The following is a 15,514-nucleotide window of genomic DNA, read 5'->3' as shown; positions in this document are numbered from 1 at the left end:
ATGTGGCAATTGCAGACGTTGCTTGAAATGCTTTCAACGTTTACTGGGAGCCTCTTTGCTTTATCTTGGCTAAGATCGTATCGCTCTGTGTACCTTCGATATTTACTGTATATTTACCTCTGCATAATGCGGTATCTGTGTCTGATTTGGTTTGGTTGAGGTACAGTACTTGTGAACTTTACCAAGAAAAATATTGTTTTAGAATATGAATATAATCTTAGCATCCTTCGTCCAAACATACGTGTATGTAATCTTACACTGTGTGTTTTACTTGGTATCGGATGAAGGTGAAATCCTTCTGAGAAAACAGGGCTTATGATTCCGGCCAACTAAGTTATCCGCATCTGATTTCCTCTCCCCATCAGTCCAAGGAAGACCAGACTCAGGTAGTCACCAACCTGAAGACAATCTCCATGTCCTCCAGCAAACTCCTGCTAGCTGCCAAAGCCCTGTCTACCGACCCCAACGCTCCCAACCTGAAGAACCAACTTGCAGCTGCTGCCCGGTAAACAGCTTCAGCATCTCACAAAACACCTACATTTTACAGTTGATTCAGAGAACATGTCCTCTAAAACTTGCTCAAATGCTACATTTAGGGTTACGGTATATTCAGTCGTAAAACTATAACTGCTAAAGGATGTCAGTAATGGTGTTTGTTTTGGTGTAAATCTGTGATCTTTCATTCACAAGTCCAGTTTATTATTATAAAATGGTGATTACAGCGGACGCCTTTGTAATCCAATACGCCTTAACTCCATAGAATTATTCTTACACTTACACAGCAGAGCAATGTAACACACACTCACACACATATTTAGTCACCAGTTCACCTAAAACATGTCTTTGGACTGTGAGGAAACCAGCATGAATACGGGGAGAACATGTAACCTCCACACAGACCGAGTTGGATTCAAAGCCATGTCTGGTTTTCCATTGTCCTCATCATGCGTTGCGGTACTTGATGCTGTTGCTCAGCAACATACGTTACTGTAAACACTTAGTTTGTCATTTATTTACATTTACCCATGTTGACTTGGGAAAGGAGGTGTCACTCCTCATGAGAGTCGATTAAGGCAGCAGAGCACATGGATAAGTGAAATTGCTACCTGCAGCTGTGTGTGTGAAGAAGCCACATCAGAGTCAGAGTGAAGTGCTACTTGCAACTGGAAATGAGTGTAGCACTTCTCTTAGACATGCATACATACACTTTCTCTTCCTCTCTCTCCCTCACACACACATACACACTCTGAGTGCACATTCACCAGTGTGTGTATTAACATACATTATGTAACGGTCCTCCCCCCCTTCTCCTGGGCCCTATGTGGGAATCGGTGCCATTACATAACAGCACCTTTACAAAACTGAGATATTTGCCTTACATAAAAGAGCAAAGTGCAGCAGCCACAGCTGGGGGAGAGGTGGATTTAGTCTTGGTGTTGGGCACGGGGAGCCCCTGGTGGCTTGGGGCTGTGCGGGAGGTACTCCCGCTCCACCGGTGGGCACTGTGGTTCTGGTCTCCACCATCACACACGAAACAAAGTATGTTCATTTTTTTTGGACTAAGGTAGGGGCAGTAGTACGTTAGGGTCCCTGTACCCACAGCCTGGAGGTACATTGCCCCTACAGCTGCTGTGAGCTAACAAGTGCGCTCTCTGCCTGGCGCCATGAGTGAGGCGTCCCTGAGAGCGCCAGGCACAGTGGTGCTGGTGTGGGGGCGAGCTGCGATCTGCAGTGGCTAGCGCTCTCCCTCCCTCCCTCTCTCTTGCTTCCTCTCTCACTCCCTTCTCCTTCCCCATCTCTTCCATCTCTCTCCTGCCTGCTTGACACCCCTCTCTCTCTCTCTCTCTCTCTCTCTCTCTGTGTGTGCGTGTGTGCGTGTGTACAGTGCCGTCACCGACAGCATCAACCAGCTCATCACCATGTGCACCCAGCAGGCCCCTGGGCAGAAAGAGTGCGACAATGCTCTCCGAGAGCTCGAGGTACCCCTTTTTTCATCCTCTTCCTCTGTTTGGGCAGTTATCGTAGGGGTGGGGATGCCTCATCTGGGACTTCAGCCGAAAGGCACTTCTGCGAGGTTTCCAAGCTGCTCGAGCTGTCCTTACTCTCTGTCCGTTCAGCAGAGAGATGCTGTTCTCCCAGGTTTGTGCCGGTGGCCTGCGCATACAGTGTCACACTTCGGTGTAAGCCAGGAGCTCCCACACACTTGTTGAGCGCTTCAGTGGTGAGCTCTAGGTCTCTGCAGCAACCAGATTTTTAGAAAATTATAGTTTTTGTTGAATGATTTAAAGTCTCTCCAAAAATGTGTGAAGTTGCACCTTAAGATTTGCTTTAGTTTGCTTTGGAAGGCCTTTTATGATTTTCTGTATAGTTGCAGAACAGCAGCTACTTCTATGGTTGTTTGTGTTATTTGGGTGTATGGATGGAAAATGTATGGTGATGTCTTTGACAATAATTCCTGTGCACTGGGTCGTGCGGCACGCTGTCAGTGTTTGACAACATCGCAGATGAAAGCAGGGAAGGTAGTGTGAGGAGAGCCTGTGAATAATTGAAGGCTTTGGCTCTACTTGAATGATTTAGAGGAGACCATTGGCCGAGTTGTTCTGCCCCGTGCTCAGGTGGGAGATATTTCTTTGTGGCGACAGAAGAACTGATGGGTTTTGGCACTGAAAAAGCAGTCCTTCGATGTCCTGGAGGCGGGGGGGGTGGGGGTTTTCCTCCTTTCTTCTAAGTGGTGTACCGTCCCTATGCAGACGGTGCGAGGCATGCTGGAGAACCCCACCGAGGCAGTCAGCGACCTGTCCTACTTCGACTGCATCGACAGCGTCATGGAAAACTCCAAGGTACAGAAGAGAGAGAACCACTCGCACTCTTACCAACTGGAGTTTTAAACTAATGTTTTTCCATATCCAACTATTGACCATAGACTTTTACAGCAATGGACTGGTCCAGCTGAGCTGCCACTGCTGCTTATCATTTGTCTGCACACTGTTTTCCTTGTATCTCCTGGCACTACTTTGTTGTGTATTTGCTGTTTCCCCGGTGCAGTTTCCTTCTGTGTTATTACAGTTTTTATCCGTCTATCTGTAAGTTGTTTCTGTCTGTCTACAGTATGTATGCATCTATTTTTCTGTCTATTTGTGTGTGTATGTGTATCTGAGTATCCAGCTGTCTGTGCCTAAGTGTGTGTGTGTGTGTGTGTGTGTGTGTGTGTATATATATATATATATATATATATATATATATATATGTGTGTGTGTGTGTGTGTGTGTGTGTATGTATGCATCTGTTCATCTATTCCTCAATCTGTCTATGTAATCATTTTATAAAAACAGGGATACCATAAAAATAAATATAGTTCACTTGGACAGACAGGCGTTTCTGTTTGCAGACTAATCACTAATCACAATACGCAGTGATTTTTAATTTTAAAGCTCTGGTGTCCTGGGTGCAGTTTGTTGAGGTATTGTGTTGTTACTCCACAGGTCTTGGGGGAGGCCATGGCTGGCATTTCCCACAATGCCAAGAACAGCAATCTCCCAGAGTTTGGGGAATCGGTCAGTTCAGCCTCCAAGGCCTTGTGTGGCCTCACCGAAGCGGCCTCGCAGGTAACATAAATTGCAGGGCATCGCACATAAGTCTGTTTCTGTAAGAGTCATCTATACTTTCTGTGGCTGGCATGTTTTTTATATTATTACTGCTGTAACCTCATTAACCAAATTAAGTTGTTTCTGTTCCAGGTTCCCCAAGTTATTCCCTGTGTCATGTGTTTAGATGTTGAGGCAGAAGGTTCTGCTCTATATTGCTCAAATTGCATGATGCCACATCATGCCTTCATTCATCAAGTCAGAATTAAGATGTCCACAGTCTGTTTTATGTAATGAATGCAGAAGGTGCTAAACATCCGTGCACATGCGCCCACACTCATATTTAAGTTTAAAAAAGAAAAAAAAAATCACGTTGATTATAAAGAGCCTGATGACTCAGTGTGGAAGAGAAAACAGCAAACAAAGAGTCCATAAAACAAAAAGCATTAGTCGAGGCTGTTTGTGTGTTTCTGAGGTCGAGATTTTAATTCACGCTGGGTTATTGAGATTCACAGTACGTGGTCATGGGGTCACTATGGACACTAAGAGGGACTGTAAACTGTTTTGTTGCTGTTGTGCAGGAGATTATATACACAGAGGTAATATGTCAAGCATTAATATTTTCATTAACCCCCCAATGCCCTTGTAGGCAGCCTATCTGGTCGGCGTGTCGGACCCCAACAGCCACGCTGGTCAGAAGGGTTTGGTGGATCCAGCCCAGTTTGCAAGAGCCAACCAGTCCATACAGATGGCTTGCCAGAACCTAGTGGACCCAGCCTGCACCCAGTCCCAGGTGGGGAAATGCAACGATTTGCTTATCTTCTGTTGATCATGGGCACACAAGTCAGACACTGGTTTCCCGACATGTGTTTGTATATACGAACAGAAATTTAACTTAGTTTGTAGCAGTTTTTTTTTTAAATTTAAGACTGAAGATGAACAAAGCCTTCTGACAGCAGTCACTACACCACTACATTAGCTCCTTTTGCAGAAGTCTGGCTGTGTCTGTCGATGGCCACACTACCTCAGAAATGTTTTTTCACTGGAAATATACAAGGAGAGAAAATAGTTTGTTCTCTCTCAATTCATGGGTAGTACAAGTGTATGGGCTGCTAGCCTTAATGGCGCCAACTGCAGTTTTCATGCTTGTAAATAATGGAAGGGATGTCGGGGAGAGGATGGCAAGCACCATGTGTTTGAATCTTCATCTCAGTAACAAGGCCCTCTTTCTCAGGTCCTCTCGGCCGCCACCATTGTTGCCAAACACACGTCCGCGCTCTGCAATGCCTGCCGTCTCGCTTCCTCAAAAACGTCCAACCCTGTTGCTAAGCGACAGTTTGTCCAGTCAGCCAAAGAGGTGGCTAACAGCACAGCTAATCTCGTCAAGTCTATTAAAGTAAGTAGTATGCTGGATTCTGATGCTTTTCTTTTCCCCCTCACACTAAAGGAAGGAAAATGACAGGAGGTTCCTGTACAACATGTACACAAGCAGGAGGTCCTTGTGTTGTCAAACGATGTTTGTTTTTGGAATTCCCTGATCTCCCCTGTTTTAATTCAGGCCCTGGATGGTGCGTTTAACCCAGAGAACCGAGAGAAGTGCAGGGCTGCAACCGGGCCTCTGATCGAAGCAGTGGACAACCTCACCGCCTTCGCCTCAAACCCTGAGTTTGCCAGCGTCCCTGCTCAAATAAGTCCAGAAGTAAGGTCCAGTCTTGTACATTTTCACCACATAATCACAAGACCAACTTGTTTTAGATTTTCAGCTTTTATGTGAAAAGAAATGGAAGTTATAATGCCAGTATGCCTTACATCTAAAAAATTCTGCCCAGCCGCTAGTGTCTGTGCCTCACATTAACTTGTGATGTTCAGGGCCTGGCAGCAATGGAGCCCATTGTGGCTGCAGCCAAGACCATGCTGGAAAGCTCCACAGGCCTGATCCAGACCGCTCGCTCCCTGGCCGTGAACCCCAAAGACCCACCCAAGTGGTCTGTGCTGGCTGGACACTCCAGGACTGTGTCAGACTCCATCAAGAAGCTTATCACCAATATGCGGTATGAGCGTTGCAGCAACCTGTTGTTGATAACGGTGCATGAGTCTGAATAACAGTGTCACAGCCTTAACTAAGTACAGGTATATCTGTCATTGTGGTGAACAGGGTATCACTCCTAACTGGACTTGCATTGTTATTTCTTGGGGCTTTAGAAGACGTGAGAGTTCTTTCTAGTTTTTTAGAGCATAGAACTCCTTTAAAATGGATTTAATTATGGTAAAAAGGACAAACTAAATGGTCCTTTGTCCATGAAAGTTTGAAAACTGTTCTAAAAGACTTATTCAATGTACATTATGAGTATTTCCCAGCATACTAGGCTCTAAGGCAACAGTGCTGTCCCAGTGTTCATTCATTCTTGTGTTGATGTCCTTCGCAGGGATAGGGCTCCAGGCCAGAGGGAGTGCGACGATGCTATCGAGGTCCTCAATAATTGCATCCGTGAAGTGGACCAGGCCTCCCTGGCTGCTATCAGCCAGCAGCTCCCACCCAGAGAAGACATCTCCCAGGAGGTACTTTTCTTTATGGGTCTCAAACACAATTCTAGGAGGGTATTCTCTATGCAGACCTTTCTTCATTTCTTGTGCCAGTTTATTAATTATTTTAATTGGAATACTTTTGTTTTCAGTCAGGGGAATTCATAAAATTCAAACCTGAGACTCATGGCACTGAGGAATTTGAGTTTGGGTGGAGCTGTGAACATTTACCGTTCTCTGCCTGCAGGCACTCCATGAGCAGATGGCTGCTTCAGTGCATGAGATCAGCAACCTGATCGAACCTGTGGCTATCGCTGCTCGCTCAGATGCTTCCCAACTAGGACACAAGGTGAGACTCGGGACCATTGAGTCATTTGAGATGTGACGGCTAATTTTCATGCAGCGTCTCCATTATAGTACTCCGGAAGTGTTTTCTCTTAATTTACAAACAATTTGAAATGACCTCATATGTCAAAGTTTGAAGATCTCTTTGAAAAAGAGAGTGGAAATTGTGGGCTGTGCTAAAGACACCCACGTTCTGTGCTTTTAGGTGTCTCAGATGGTCAGCTACTTCGAGCCGCTTGTCAAGGCCTCCATCGGAACAGCCTCCAAGATCCTCAATAGCCAGCAGCAGATGAATGTGCTAGACCAGACCAAGACCCTGGCCGAGTCTGCGCTGCAGATGCTCTATACAGCCAAGGAGGCAGGAGGAAACCCCAAGGTGCGGATGTGACTGGCCCCCACGCATCATTCTCGCATCGTTTTATCTGTTTCTAACTTTACAGGAAGGCTAGAGCCTTCTAAAAGTAGCTGAGAAATCTTTGGTTGTATATTAATTAATTTTCATGTTATAGTGCGTCATCAGAATATTGGCTTTTTTTTTCCCCTAGAGTTTTCTTCTCTACTGGCGGTTATTATTCCTCCGTTTTATTTCTTATTGGTTCTTAGTACTACCACTTGAGGGCAATGAGTGTAATGCCTGATGAAATGCTTGAATAGCTGCCGAAAACATGTTCCTTTTTAAATCTCATGGTGAGAAGGTCCCTGTACATCCCATCATTCACTGCAGTGTTCTTATTGTTAAGATTCTGACAGATGCTGCTTTCCTAAATTGCTCCTCTGAAAGGTAGAAATTAATGAGGCGGTGTCAGTCTGTGGGGCTTCGTTAACGCTCCCTTTGTGTGTGTGTGTGTTTGCCCGCTTACCCGCATGCACCTTTGCAGGCGGCCCACACTCAGGAGGCCCTGGAGGAGTCTGTGCAGATGATGAAGGAGGCTGTGGACGATCTGGGGGCCACCCTTGCCGAGGCGGCCAGTGCCGCTGGAGCCGTTGGCGGAATGGTGGATTCCATCACTCAGGCCATCAATAAGATGGAGGAAGGTGCTGTGGATGAACCCGAGGGCACATTCGTCGACTACCAGACCACTATGGTCAAGACGGCCAAGGCAATCGCTGTCACTGTGCAGGAGATGGTGAGAGATGCTTCCTTGTAGGCCTGCTTGATACTGTTCCACTGTTAGTCATGGAGGGATCTTTGTATACCTCATTAATTTGTGTCACTCGTTTCATACTTATCGGTCTTTTCAGGTGACCAAGTCCAACACCAATCCAGATGAACTGGGAGGTCTGGCAAACCAGCTAACCAGCGAGTTCGGAGAGCTGGCCTCAGAGGCCAAGTCCGCCGCCATCACAGCTGAGAACGACGAGGTACTGAGTGATGCGGAGTGCCGCTTTTGCTTCCCTCTGTCAACTGAGTCCAACAGCACCGTTCTTTGCGTGTTCAGTTCTTCAATGTCACTTCAGTGTGCTTTATTCACTTTGGTCCATTTTAATGCTCATGCATTAGAGCCGAGTCCTAACGTATGACTTCTTCCAAATTCATCCTATTTGCCAGATCGGCTCCAACATCAAAAAGCAGGTCCAGGAGCTAGGATTTAGCTGCACGGGCCTTGTGACCAAGGCTGGAGCTCTGCAGTGCAGCCCCAACGATTCCTTCACCAAGAAGGAGTTGATCGAGAGTGCCCGCAAGGTCTCCGAGAAGGTGAGCAGCCCAACTATCAGCCATGCAGCCTGAACAAGTCAAGATGAAGATCCATCCTTTGTTATAACGTTGGGTCAGGATAGATTTATCTGGAATTATGTGCTTCAGCAGCGGGTGAGTTTGTTCTTCCTCAAGAAGCCGCATCATACTCACCTTGGATGCCCCCCCCCCCCCCCCCCTCCACAGGTGTCCCATGTTCTCGCCGCCCTGCAGGCCGGTAACCGCGGCACCCAAGCCTGCATCACAGCAGCCAGCGCTGTGTCTGGCATAATTGCTGACCTGGACACCACCATCATGTTCGCCACTGCTGGCACTCTAAATCGCGAAAATGCTGAGACGTTTGCTGACCACAGGTAGCAACATAAAACCTTGCTTGTCACATGAGTTAGTCCCACGATACATTCCTGCTCTGTATCCTAGATGTTTGGAGTCAGTGCTCAGACTCATATCCCCTTCCTACATCTCCTGTCTAGGGAGCACATCCTGAAGACGGCCAAGGCCCTTGTGGAGGACACCAAGCTGCTGGTGTCTGGGGCTGGAGCAAGCCAAGAGAAACTGGCCCAGGCTGCCCAGTCGTCTGTGACCACCATCACTAGGCTGGCAGATGTGGTGAAGCTGGGCGCAGCGAGCTTGGGATCCGAGGACCCAGAGACACAGGTGAGCTCACCTTACGGAGTCTTCTTCAGAAGGTTGTCGGATTAGAAAACCTGCAATCCCAGGTGTTCTGATCTGTGTAACTGTAAACTGTCAACATGACACTGTGGACCATCTACAGTGACTACAAAGGGAAATGGTAAATTTAACCTGAACATGGTGTTTTATATGTAATCTAGAGATATTTTTGCTTTTGGATGTTTAATGCAGCCTTATATTTCTTCTTATTTTCTCTGCCTCATTTTATTGGAAAAGGCCCTATATTCCGCTGCTGGGTTACCTTTCAGGCAGGATGTGGGTACAGTTTGGTTTTTTCGTGTCAAAGTCAATTCATATGTCTTGAGAGTGAGATTTCTGTGTTTGTGGCTGTTTTGTTTTGTGTTTGTTTTTTTTTTTCCCTCCCCCCGCAAGTTAGTATTTAGTTTTTATGGCAGCACAAGGTTGTGTACCCGGCGTTGTTTCGCTCATCTGTGGACACTCCATTGTCACACTGTGTCTGTTCATCAGCATGAATGCTAAACTCCACTGGGCTTGTAACAGCACTCAACAGGGATATCCTTCTTCTGAGATATTCTGACAGCCTAAATCACTTTTAATCACCTCATGTAGTTCTGTTTCACATCTACTAGCATTTAATTATAATGCATTTTTCTTAAAGATGCTTTTTCATCTGTCACCGCTTTAGCATGATTAAATAGAACTGTGATTGAATTATTTGACCTAATGCATTTTGTGACTGTTTCTTGCCATCTTCAACTGTCATTTTCCCTTTTCTCTCTGATGGTATTGTTAAAAACACTGTGCAGTAGTTTGCTCCTGACTATGGTGTTTTGTTACGTCTGGTTCCTTCCCTCCATTTGCACTTGTTTTGAGATGTTTGGAATGGACACGGTGTCATGGAGCAGCGTCCACATATGCTGGGTGTCCAGTGTGATGGCGGTCTGCAGTGCAGTGTGCTGTAGAGTGACTGACCAGCAGGTGTCAGTGTGTGACTGCAGAGGGTAGCCTCTCTTCTGACCCCCTACTCACCACCATGTTGTCCTGTAATGGCTTCGCAGGTGGTCCTGATCAATGCCGTGAAGGATGTGGCCAAGGCCCTGGGTGACCTCATCAGTGCCACAAAGGCAGCTGCAGGGAAGCCCCATGATGACCCAGCCATGCTGCAGCTCAAGAACTCTGCCAAGGTACGATACCGAAATCCATAATGCACCTCTCCGAATCATAGCCGGATTCCATCCACTTGTTGCCCCGCTTGCATGGCTGTGGATCATGTAAAGTCCAGTTCATCACTGAAGAGGTTCAGAACTGCGATGCTGACTTTCACCAAACCTCTCCCTCGATGCTTTAAATGTGTGAAATGTGATCACTTGGCATGGGGAAAAAGATCAACGGCTGTATAATTTTAAGGGGTGTGAAGCAGATCATGTGTTGGCTCCTGGTTCTGTATTCCTGTGTGTCAGCTTATAAACAGGGCGTCATTTCCACTCTGCGTGGGTGCTAGACCACAGCCGGCATTTGGGCTGCTCTCAGAAGTTTGCCCCCCCCCCCAGCCTGGGTCTGGTTTTCTGAGCGGTCATTAATCATTCACTACAGAGCTGAGACGTCTGTCAGCTGCTGAGGAGTAACATTAGCCTGATCTTCCCAAAGCCTCCTCCACCCGATCAGCAGCACACAAAATATATCATGACCCGTTCAGAAGAGTTTCCACAGAGACAGGAGCGAACAGCTTTTGACTTCCATCTTAGGCCGATATGCTTGGCATGTGGTTAATTGTGTGGGTCCATGCTAGGTGATGGTGACCAACGTGACCTCCCTCCTGAAGACTGTCAAAGCTGTGGAAGATGAAGCTACCAAGGGAACCAGAGCCCTGGAGGCCACAATTGAGCACATCAGACAGGAACTTGCTGTAAGTGTTGCGCTTTGTCTGCATTTCCATGAATGCACCATTTTTCATTGTTGTTCCGTAAAGTGAAACGTAAAATGGATTTGTTTTTTCTCCTCCACAAGGTGTTCAGCAGCGCAGACCCGCCCCCGAAAACAGCTACTCCGGAAGAGTTCATCCGCATGACCAAGGGCATCACCTTGGCAACAGCGAAAGCTGTGGCTGCTGGGAACTCATGCCGCCAGGAAGATGTCATTGCTACGGCTAACTTGAGCCGCAGAGCTATTGCTGATATGCTGCACTCATGCAAGGTGAGAAGGATGCCTGCAGCCATTAACAAGCCTTTAAATGATCAACGTAGATAAATAATATTGGTATTTTAGTGTTGCTGCTTGTCATCTCGTTGTTATTCCGTATAACTTTGTTGCATTGCACAACAGTACAATGACAGTCTTCAGTTAATAGCATTATTTAGCTGATACCTTTGACCAAAGCAATTCACAATAGTAGGATTTTATACACTACTTAATAATTTTCCCATTTATACAGCTGAATTTTTTTTTTTTTTTAATTTACTGTATCAATTCAGGGTTAGCACCTTGGCCAAGGGTACTACAGCAGGAGGTGGGCTGCAGCTTTAACCACTAAGCTACGTTATACTCCTTAGTCTAAATTATACTACAGTTATGGTATTGTCATGTGAGCATCAAATTTTTATCTTCACGCTGTTTTGTGAAGAAACGGGAAATGTTAGAGATGTGTTAACAGGGATGTGGGGCACACCTCAGCAGGGCTTTAACTTTACTGCACAGAGTTATTGATTCATGTACAGTTCCAGGAAAGATCATTTCCCAGCATGTATTAAGTTTAATGCAGTATATTTGATTGTCACAATTTATATTGAGCTTTACATGGTAATGTAAATCACACCATGCTTTTCTTTGTGCTACCTAACTTTGAGATAGGAAGACCTTCAGTATCTCCTTGGTGGCTTATTTTTTTAATAGTTTCCAAGTGTTTGCTGGCAAACCGGAATTCCCCATAAATCTCTTTCTCAGTAGTCATATGATTACATTTCTGATTTCACATCAATATACGTGTATGTCTGTTTCACTGCAGCAAGCCGCCTACCACCCTGAGGTCAGCAAAGAGGTGCAGATGCGTGCCCTGCGATACGGCAAGGAGTGTGCGAGCCAATACCTCTGCCTCCTGGAACATGTGCTGGTGGTGAGTGTGTCCTTGGCTTCTGTCTCCTAGCCAGATCTCAGGCACTCGGATCACCTTTCCCTGTCACACACCTCACATCAGCCACCCTACCCTAGGTTATGTTGATCAGACACCCAACAAGAAATAGGACTCTGGATGACAGCACCCTTACTCAGCTATGATTTTAGTCCTAGCGCTAAGGTCAGAGTCTGCCAGCTTGAGAGAGCAGTAAAATTCTTATTTGTCACCCTTATTTCTTTCTGAAATTTATTTTTTTCTATCATTTCAGATTGATGGGTGCTTTTTGAATTTGTCTAGTCACTCAGGGCACTCAGATCCTCTTTCATACAGAAATTCAGTTGTTCCTTATTGAGGAACCTGTGAAAAGAAGGTTTCTCTTCCTTGACCGTTACTTAGATTGGATGCATGATTCAAGGCCCTGCTCTGCCATGACACAAGTATGAAATGCAACTCTTGCCTTTCTAAGTTGCGTTTTAGACAGTAATGGCCAAGACATACATCGCACAAAGACTCCAGCCAGGGACTTATTGGGTATGTGGGGTACAAAGGCATCATCTAAAATTAAAGAGTAAGTAAATCTCCTTGAGATCTGAAGTAACATTTACTCCCCCACCCCTCTGATGTTCATGGCCCGTCTGATATGATAGAAAGTGATATCAGCGACGCAGAGGGGCCCAGATGGTGATAATCCCCGTGGTGTCTATTATAAAGTCATATAGAGATGCCAGAGGTTTACTCCTTTAGAATGAAGGTTTCCCTCTGAGGCCTGTGTGTCTCTCACTTTGGCAGCATAGGAATGTCAGTCAAGAGCTTTTGAGGGTTTGCCTGTCTTCCGAGGGTAGGATTCGTCTTGATTTATAGAATAACATCAGAAACCCTCTGAACATATTTTTAACTGGCAGCTCTGATTTCCAAACCCTCTTATTTGATGTTGTTGCAGCTACACGAACTGTACTGAACGACACAAAAGGTAGCTTTTATTGCAGAAGTAAAACTGAAATGCTTTCACAACAATATGTAAAAAGCTTAAAATAGTTTACATTTATTCATTTAGCAGACGCTTTTGTCCAAAGCGATGTACATCTCAGCAAAAGTACAATTTATGCACCACATTGAGAGAAGGAGACATAGCTGCAGACATGAAAGTCTCAAGCAAACCTAGTTTGTTCCCTACAACTTGCTGCACCGAGGTTCATCATTCAAGTAGGTGCATAAGACACATGATAGACAAATCAACACCAATTTTTTTCTTAAATATTATAGTTTTGATTCATTTGTAACATTTCATCCTGAGCAGTGAGTGTTTTTAATTGATGTGTTTTTAAGCATGAATTATCCACCTTGATAATTGATGATGATCCTTACACAACTAGACATCTTCGTGTTTACTGTGTATTTTCTTTAGCTTTTCCTTGACCTGTCTCTTTTCTCTGGCTGTGATTCTTTTCTCAATGTGTGTGGTGGTAGCCGGTGAGTAAGTGTGAAAGTTCCGCTTCTGTGCGACTTGCATGAGTCTCTAACTGCATAGCATATCCCAAAACATAGCAGTCTTACTTTGTCGTGAAATAAATCCGTTTGCGTAATCTAATGTGTATACGTTTAATCGTTTTTGGATTAACCATATTTACACCAGAACTTAACACTGGTGCACGGTCTGTTCTCATTCATTTTGCATAAGACATAACAAAATATTTAGTGTGAAATCCTAACGAATGAGTGGCTTACATATTTGTCTGTTAATGTGAAATACTGAGACACCCATGCTCTGTCACAGATTGCATTCCCATGTCCGTTTTGAACGTTAAGTGGCCCTCGCATCAGTTCCAGCACACGTCACACTCAGCTACCCGAGACGCTATAGAAACTGACCAATTTGTTGAGGAAGTTTTTATTTAGCCGTTTGAGTCATTATGAGCCCTTTGTGCCAAGGTGCAACAAGGACAGGGGAGGATGTTTTTTTTTTTTTTTTTCCCCCTCTTTTAAACTAAGCACTCCTGCTGTATGCTGGCTGCTGTTCCACACCGACACCCCATGCATTGCTAAGCCCCTTCATCTCTAGTTTACATTGTTCTGCAGTTGATTGAATTGTCGCATACGACGCCTAATCCTGCTGTGTAAGTCAGAGCTGAAAAATGCATGATGTCAAGGATGAGACATGCCTTTTGTAGGTCTTGCAAATGTGGTTGTGTGAGGCAGTGCTTGTGTGGGTGGGTGACTGTGTGTTTGCCAGAGGTCTAAGACATTCTTGACTGCATCTTTCCGTTAGAAACTGTTAGCAAGTATCATGAGTTACAGATGTACAGTAGATATGAACTGCAGATGAACTGGTGTGTTAGTCATTGTTGGTGTGTGAGCATGTGCATGCCTGAATTCATGCATTATTACAGTCATCAACACTCACCCTGCTCTCCATTCCACTTTATTCAAATTCATATCCTTTTATTAGCACGAGAGCTACGATCATGGGGCTCGCTGTATTACTAAGCAATGCAGAATATTAAAAAAGAAACAAAATATTTTATTGTCTGTTTATTTGTAAGTGACTGCAGGCGGGTTTGTGCTTGTTCATACTCATGTAAGCGTCACAGCATGTGTGGTATTATCCACTCATTTCTCTGTGTGTGCTGTGTGTAAATGGGCCCGTCTCTGGTGCTGGGTGCTGCACTGAGCCCTGCAGTGTGTACACCACTCCCAGCATTCCTCTGTGGCCACGCTGATGCGCCGCCTCTCATCTTTTCTTAGTGCATTTCAATGAAGTAGTGTGCCACATGCCTCGGGGTGGGAGGGCACTGTTAACGTCTGCACCTGTTGCCCCCTCGCTGGAGGACACCCCGAGGACACTGCTGCACCGACAACCCAAACGCTGCCCCGCTAGATCCCCTCCACGAACATTTGCACACTCATTAACCACCCTGGCATGTTTCTCTATTTATATTTACTTGTGTGATTTTTATTTAATACACTTCTCATGAATTATAAGACTGTTAGTGGAAATAAACAATGTTTTTTCAGTTGCATGGAATAAGTTTGACAAAGCGAGTGAAATCAGACAAGTGAAAAGGGATGTGTTAATTCCTATTCTGAGCAATACATTTATGTGTCTGCTTTATTTCTGTGAGATACCGGTAAGATGATAAATATTACAAAATATAAATATAACTTGCTAATGTGTTAGTGATGTCTTAAGGGTCAGCAGTGGCTAAGGAGTGGGGGGGGATGGACTTTGTCCCCAGTCAATTTCTAATTTTTAAAAAAAAAAAAAAGACGACAGGACAATCAGCTGCTGGTCAGATCGTCCTTCAGATCGCCTCCCTGTTAACAAGGTCATAGGTGAGAGGTGAGGTTTGACCACTTCTTTTATGCATCCCCCAGATCATCCAGAAACCGTCACATGACTTGAAGCAGCAGCTGGCCAGCTATTCCAAGCGTGTCGCCGGCTCCGTCACTGAGCTCATCCAAGCCGCCGAGGCCATGAAAGGTAGGCTCACCTGGCTGCATCTTTCCACATGGCGAATCTGCTGTCAGACCCAGCACAGTCCATACTCACAGATCTTACTTTGTCCCTGAGATCCCAACATTTCATTGGCATTCCTTCAACTGCGT

General features: G+C 45.3%; 1 protein-coding gene across 4 annotated transcripts in view; it reads left to right on the top strand.

Moving 5' to 3' along the window:
- The window catches only part of tln1 (talin 1), a 78,308-nt gene that overhangs the window by 55,415 nt on the left and 7,379 nt on the right, over positions 1-15,514 (top strand). For 3 of the 4 annotated variants that reach the window (XM_018744767.2, XM_018744769.2, XM_018744768.2), the window contains exons 31-51: positions 366-505; positions 1,886-1,979; positions 2,751-2,840; positions 3,483-3,605; positions 4,234-4,377; positions 4,819-4,980; positions 5,143-5,283; positions 5,454-5,635; positions 6,011-6,143; positions 6,355-6,456; positions 6,658-6,828; positions 7,331-7,579; positions 7,695-7,814; positions 8,002-8,148; positions 8,335-8,501; positions 8,622-8,805; positions 9,861-9,986; positions 10,592-10,708; positions 10,810-10,995; positions 11,804-11,911; positions 15,284-15,389. In XM_018744767.2, coding sequence (XP_018600283.1) covers positions 366-505; positions 1,886-1,979; positions 2,751-2,840; positions 3,483-3,605; positions 4,234-4,377; positions 4,819-4,980; positions 5,143-5,283; positions 5,454-5,635; positions 6,011-6,143; positions 6,355-6,456; positions 6,658-6,828; positions 7,331-7,579; positions 7,695-7,814; positions 8,002-8,148; positions 8,335-8,501; positions 8,622-8,805; positions 9,861-9,986; positions 10,592-10,708; positions 10,810-10,995; positions 11,804-11,911; positions 15,284-15,389 — 2,992 coding nt within the window. Of the gene's footprint in view, positions 1-365; positions 506-1,885; positions 1,980-2,750; positions 2,841-3,482; positions 3,606-4,233; positions 4,378-4,818; positions 4,981-5,142; positions 5,284-5,453; positions 5,636-6,010; positions 6,144-6,354; positions 6,457-6,657; positions 6,829-7,330; positions 7,580-7,694; positions 7,815-8,001; positions 8,149-8,334; positions 8,502-8,621; positions 8,806-9,860; positions 9,987-10,591; positions 10,709-10,809; positions 10,996-11,803; positions 11,912-14,653; positions 14,824-15,283; positions 15,390-15,514 lie in introns of those variants that run through there. The other variant, XM_018744770.2, reaches the window with a different exon arrangement.

Source organism: Scleropages formosus, chromosome 6 (assembly GCF_900964775.1).
Source record: "Scleropages formosus chromosome 6, fSclFor1.1, whole genome shotgun sequence".
In the NCBI taxonomy this organism is placed as follows: Eukaryota; Metazoa; Chordata; class Actinopteri; order Osteoglossiformes; family Osteoglossidae; genus Scleropages; species Scleropages formosus.
The sequence above is the reverse complement of the archived record's forward strand: the minus strand, read 5'-3'. Positions and strand labels throughout refer to the sequence as shown.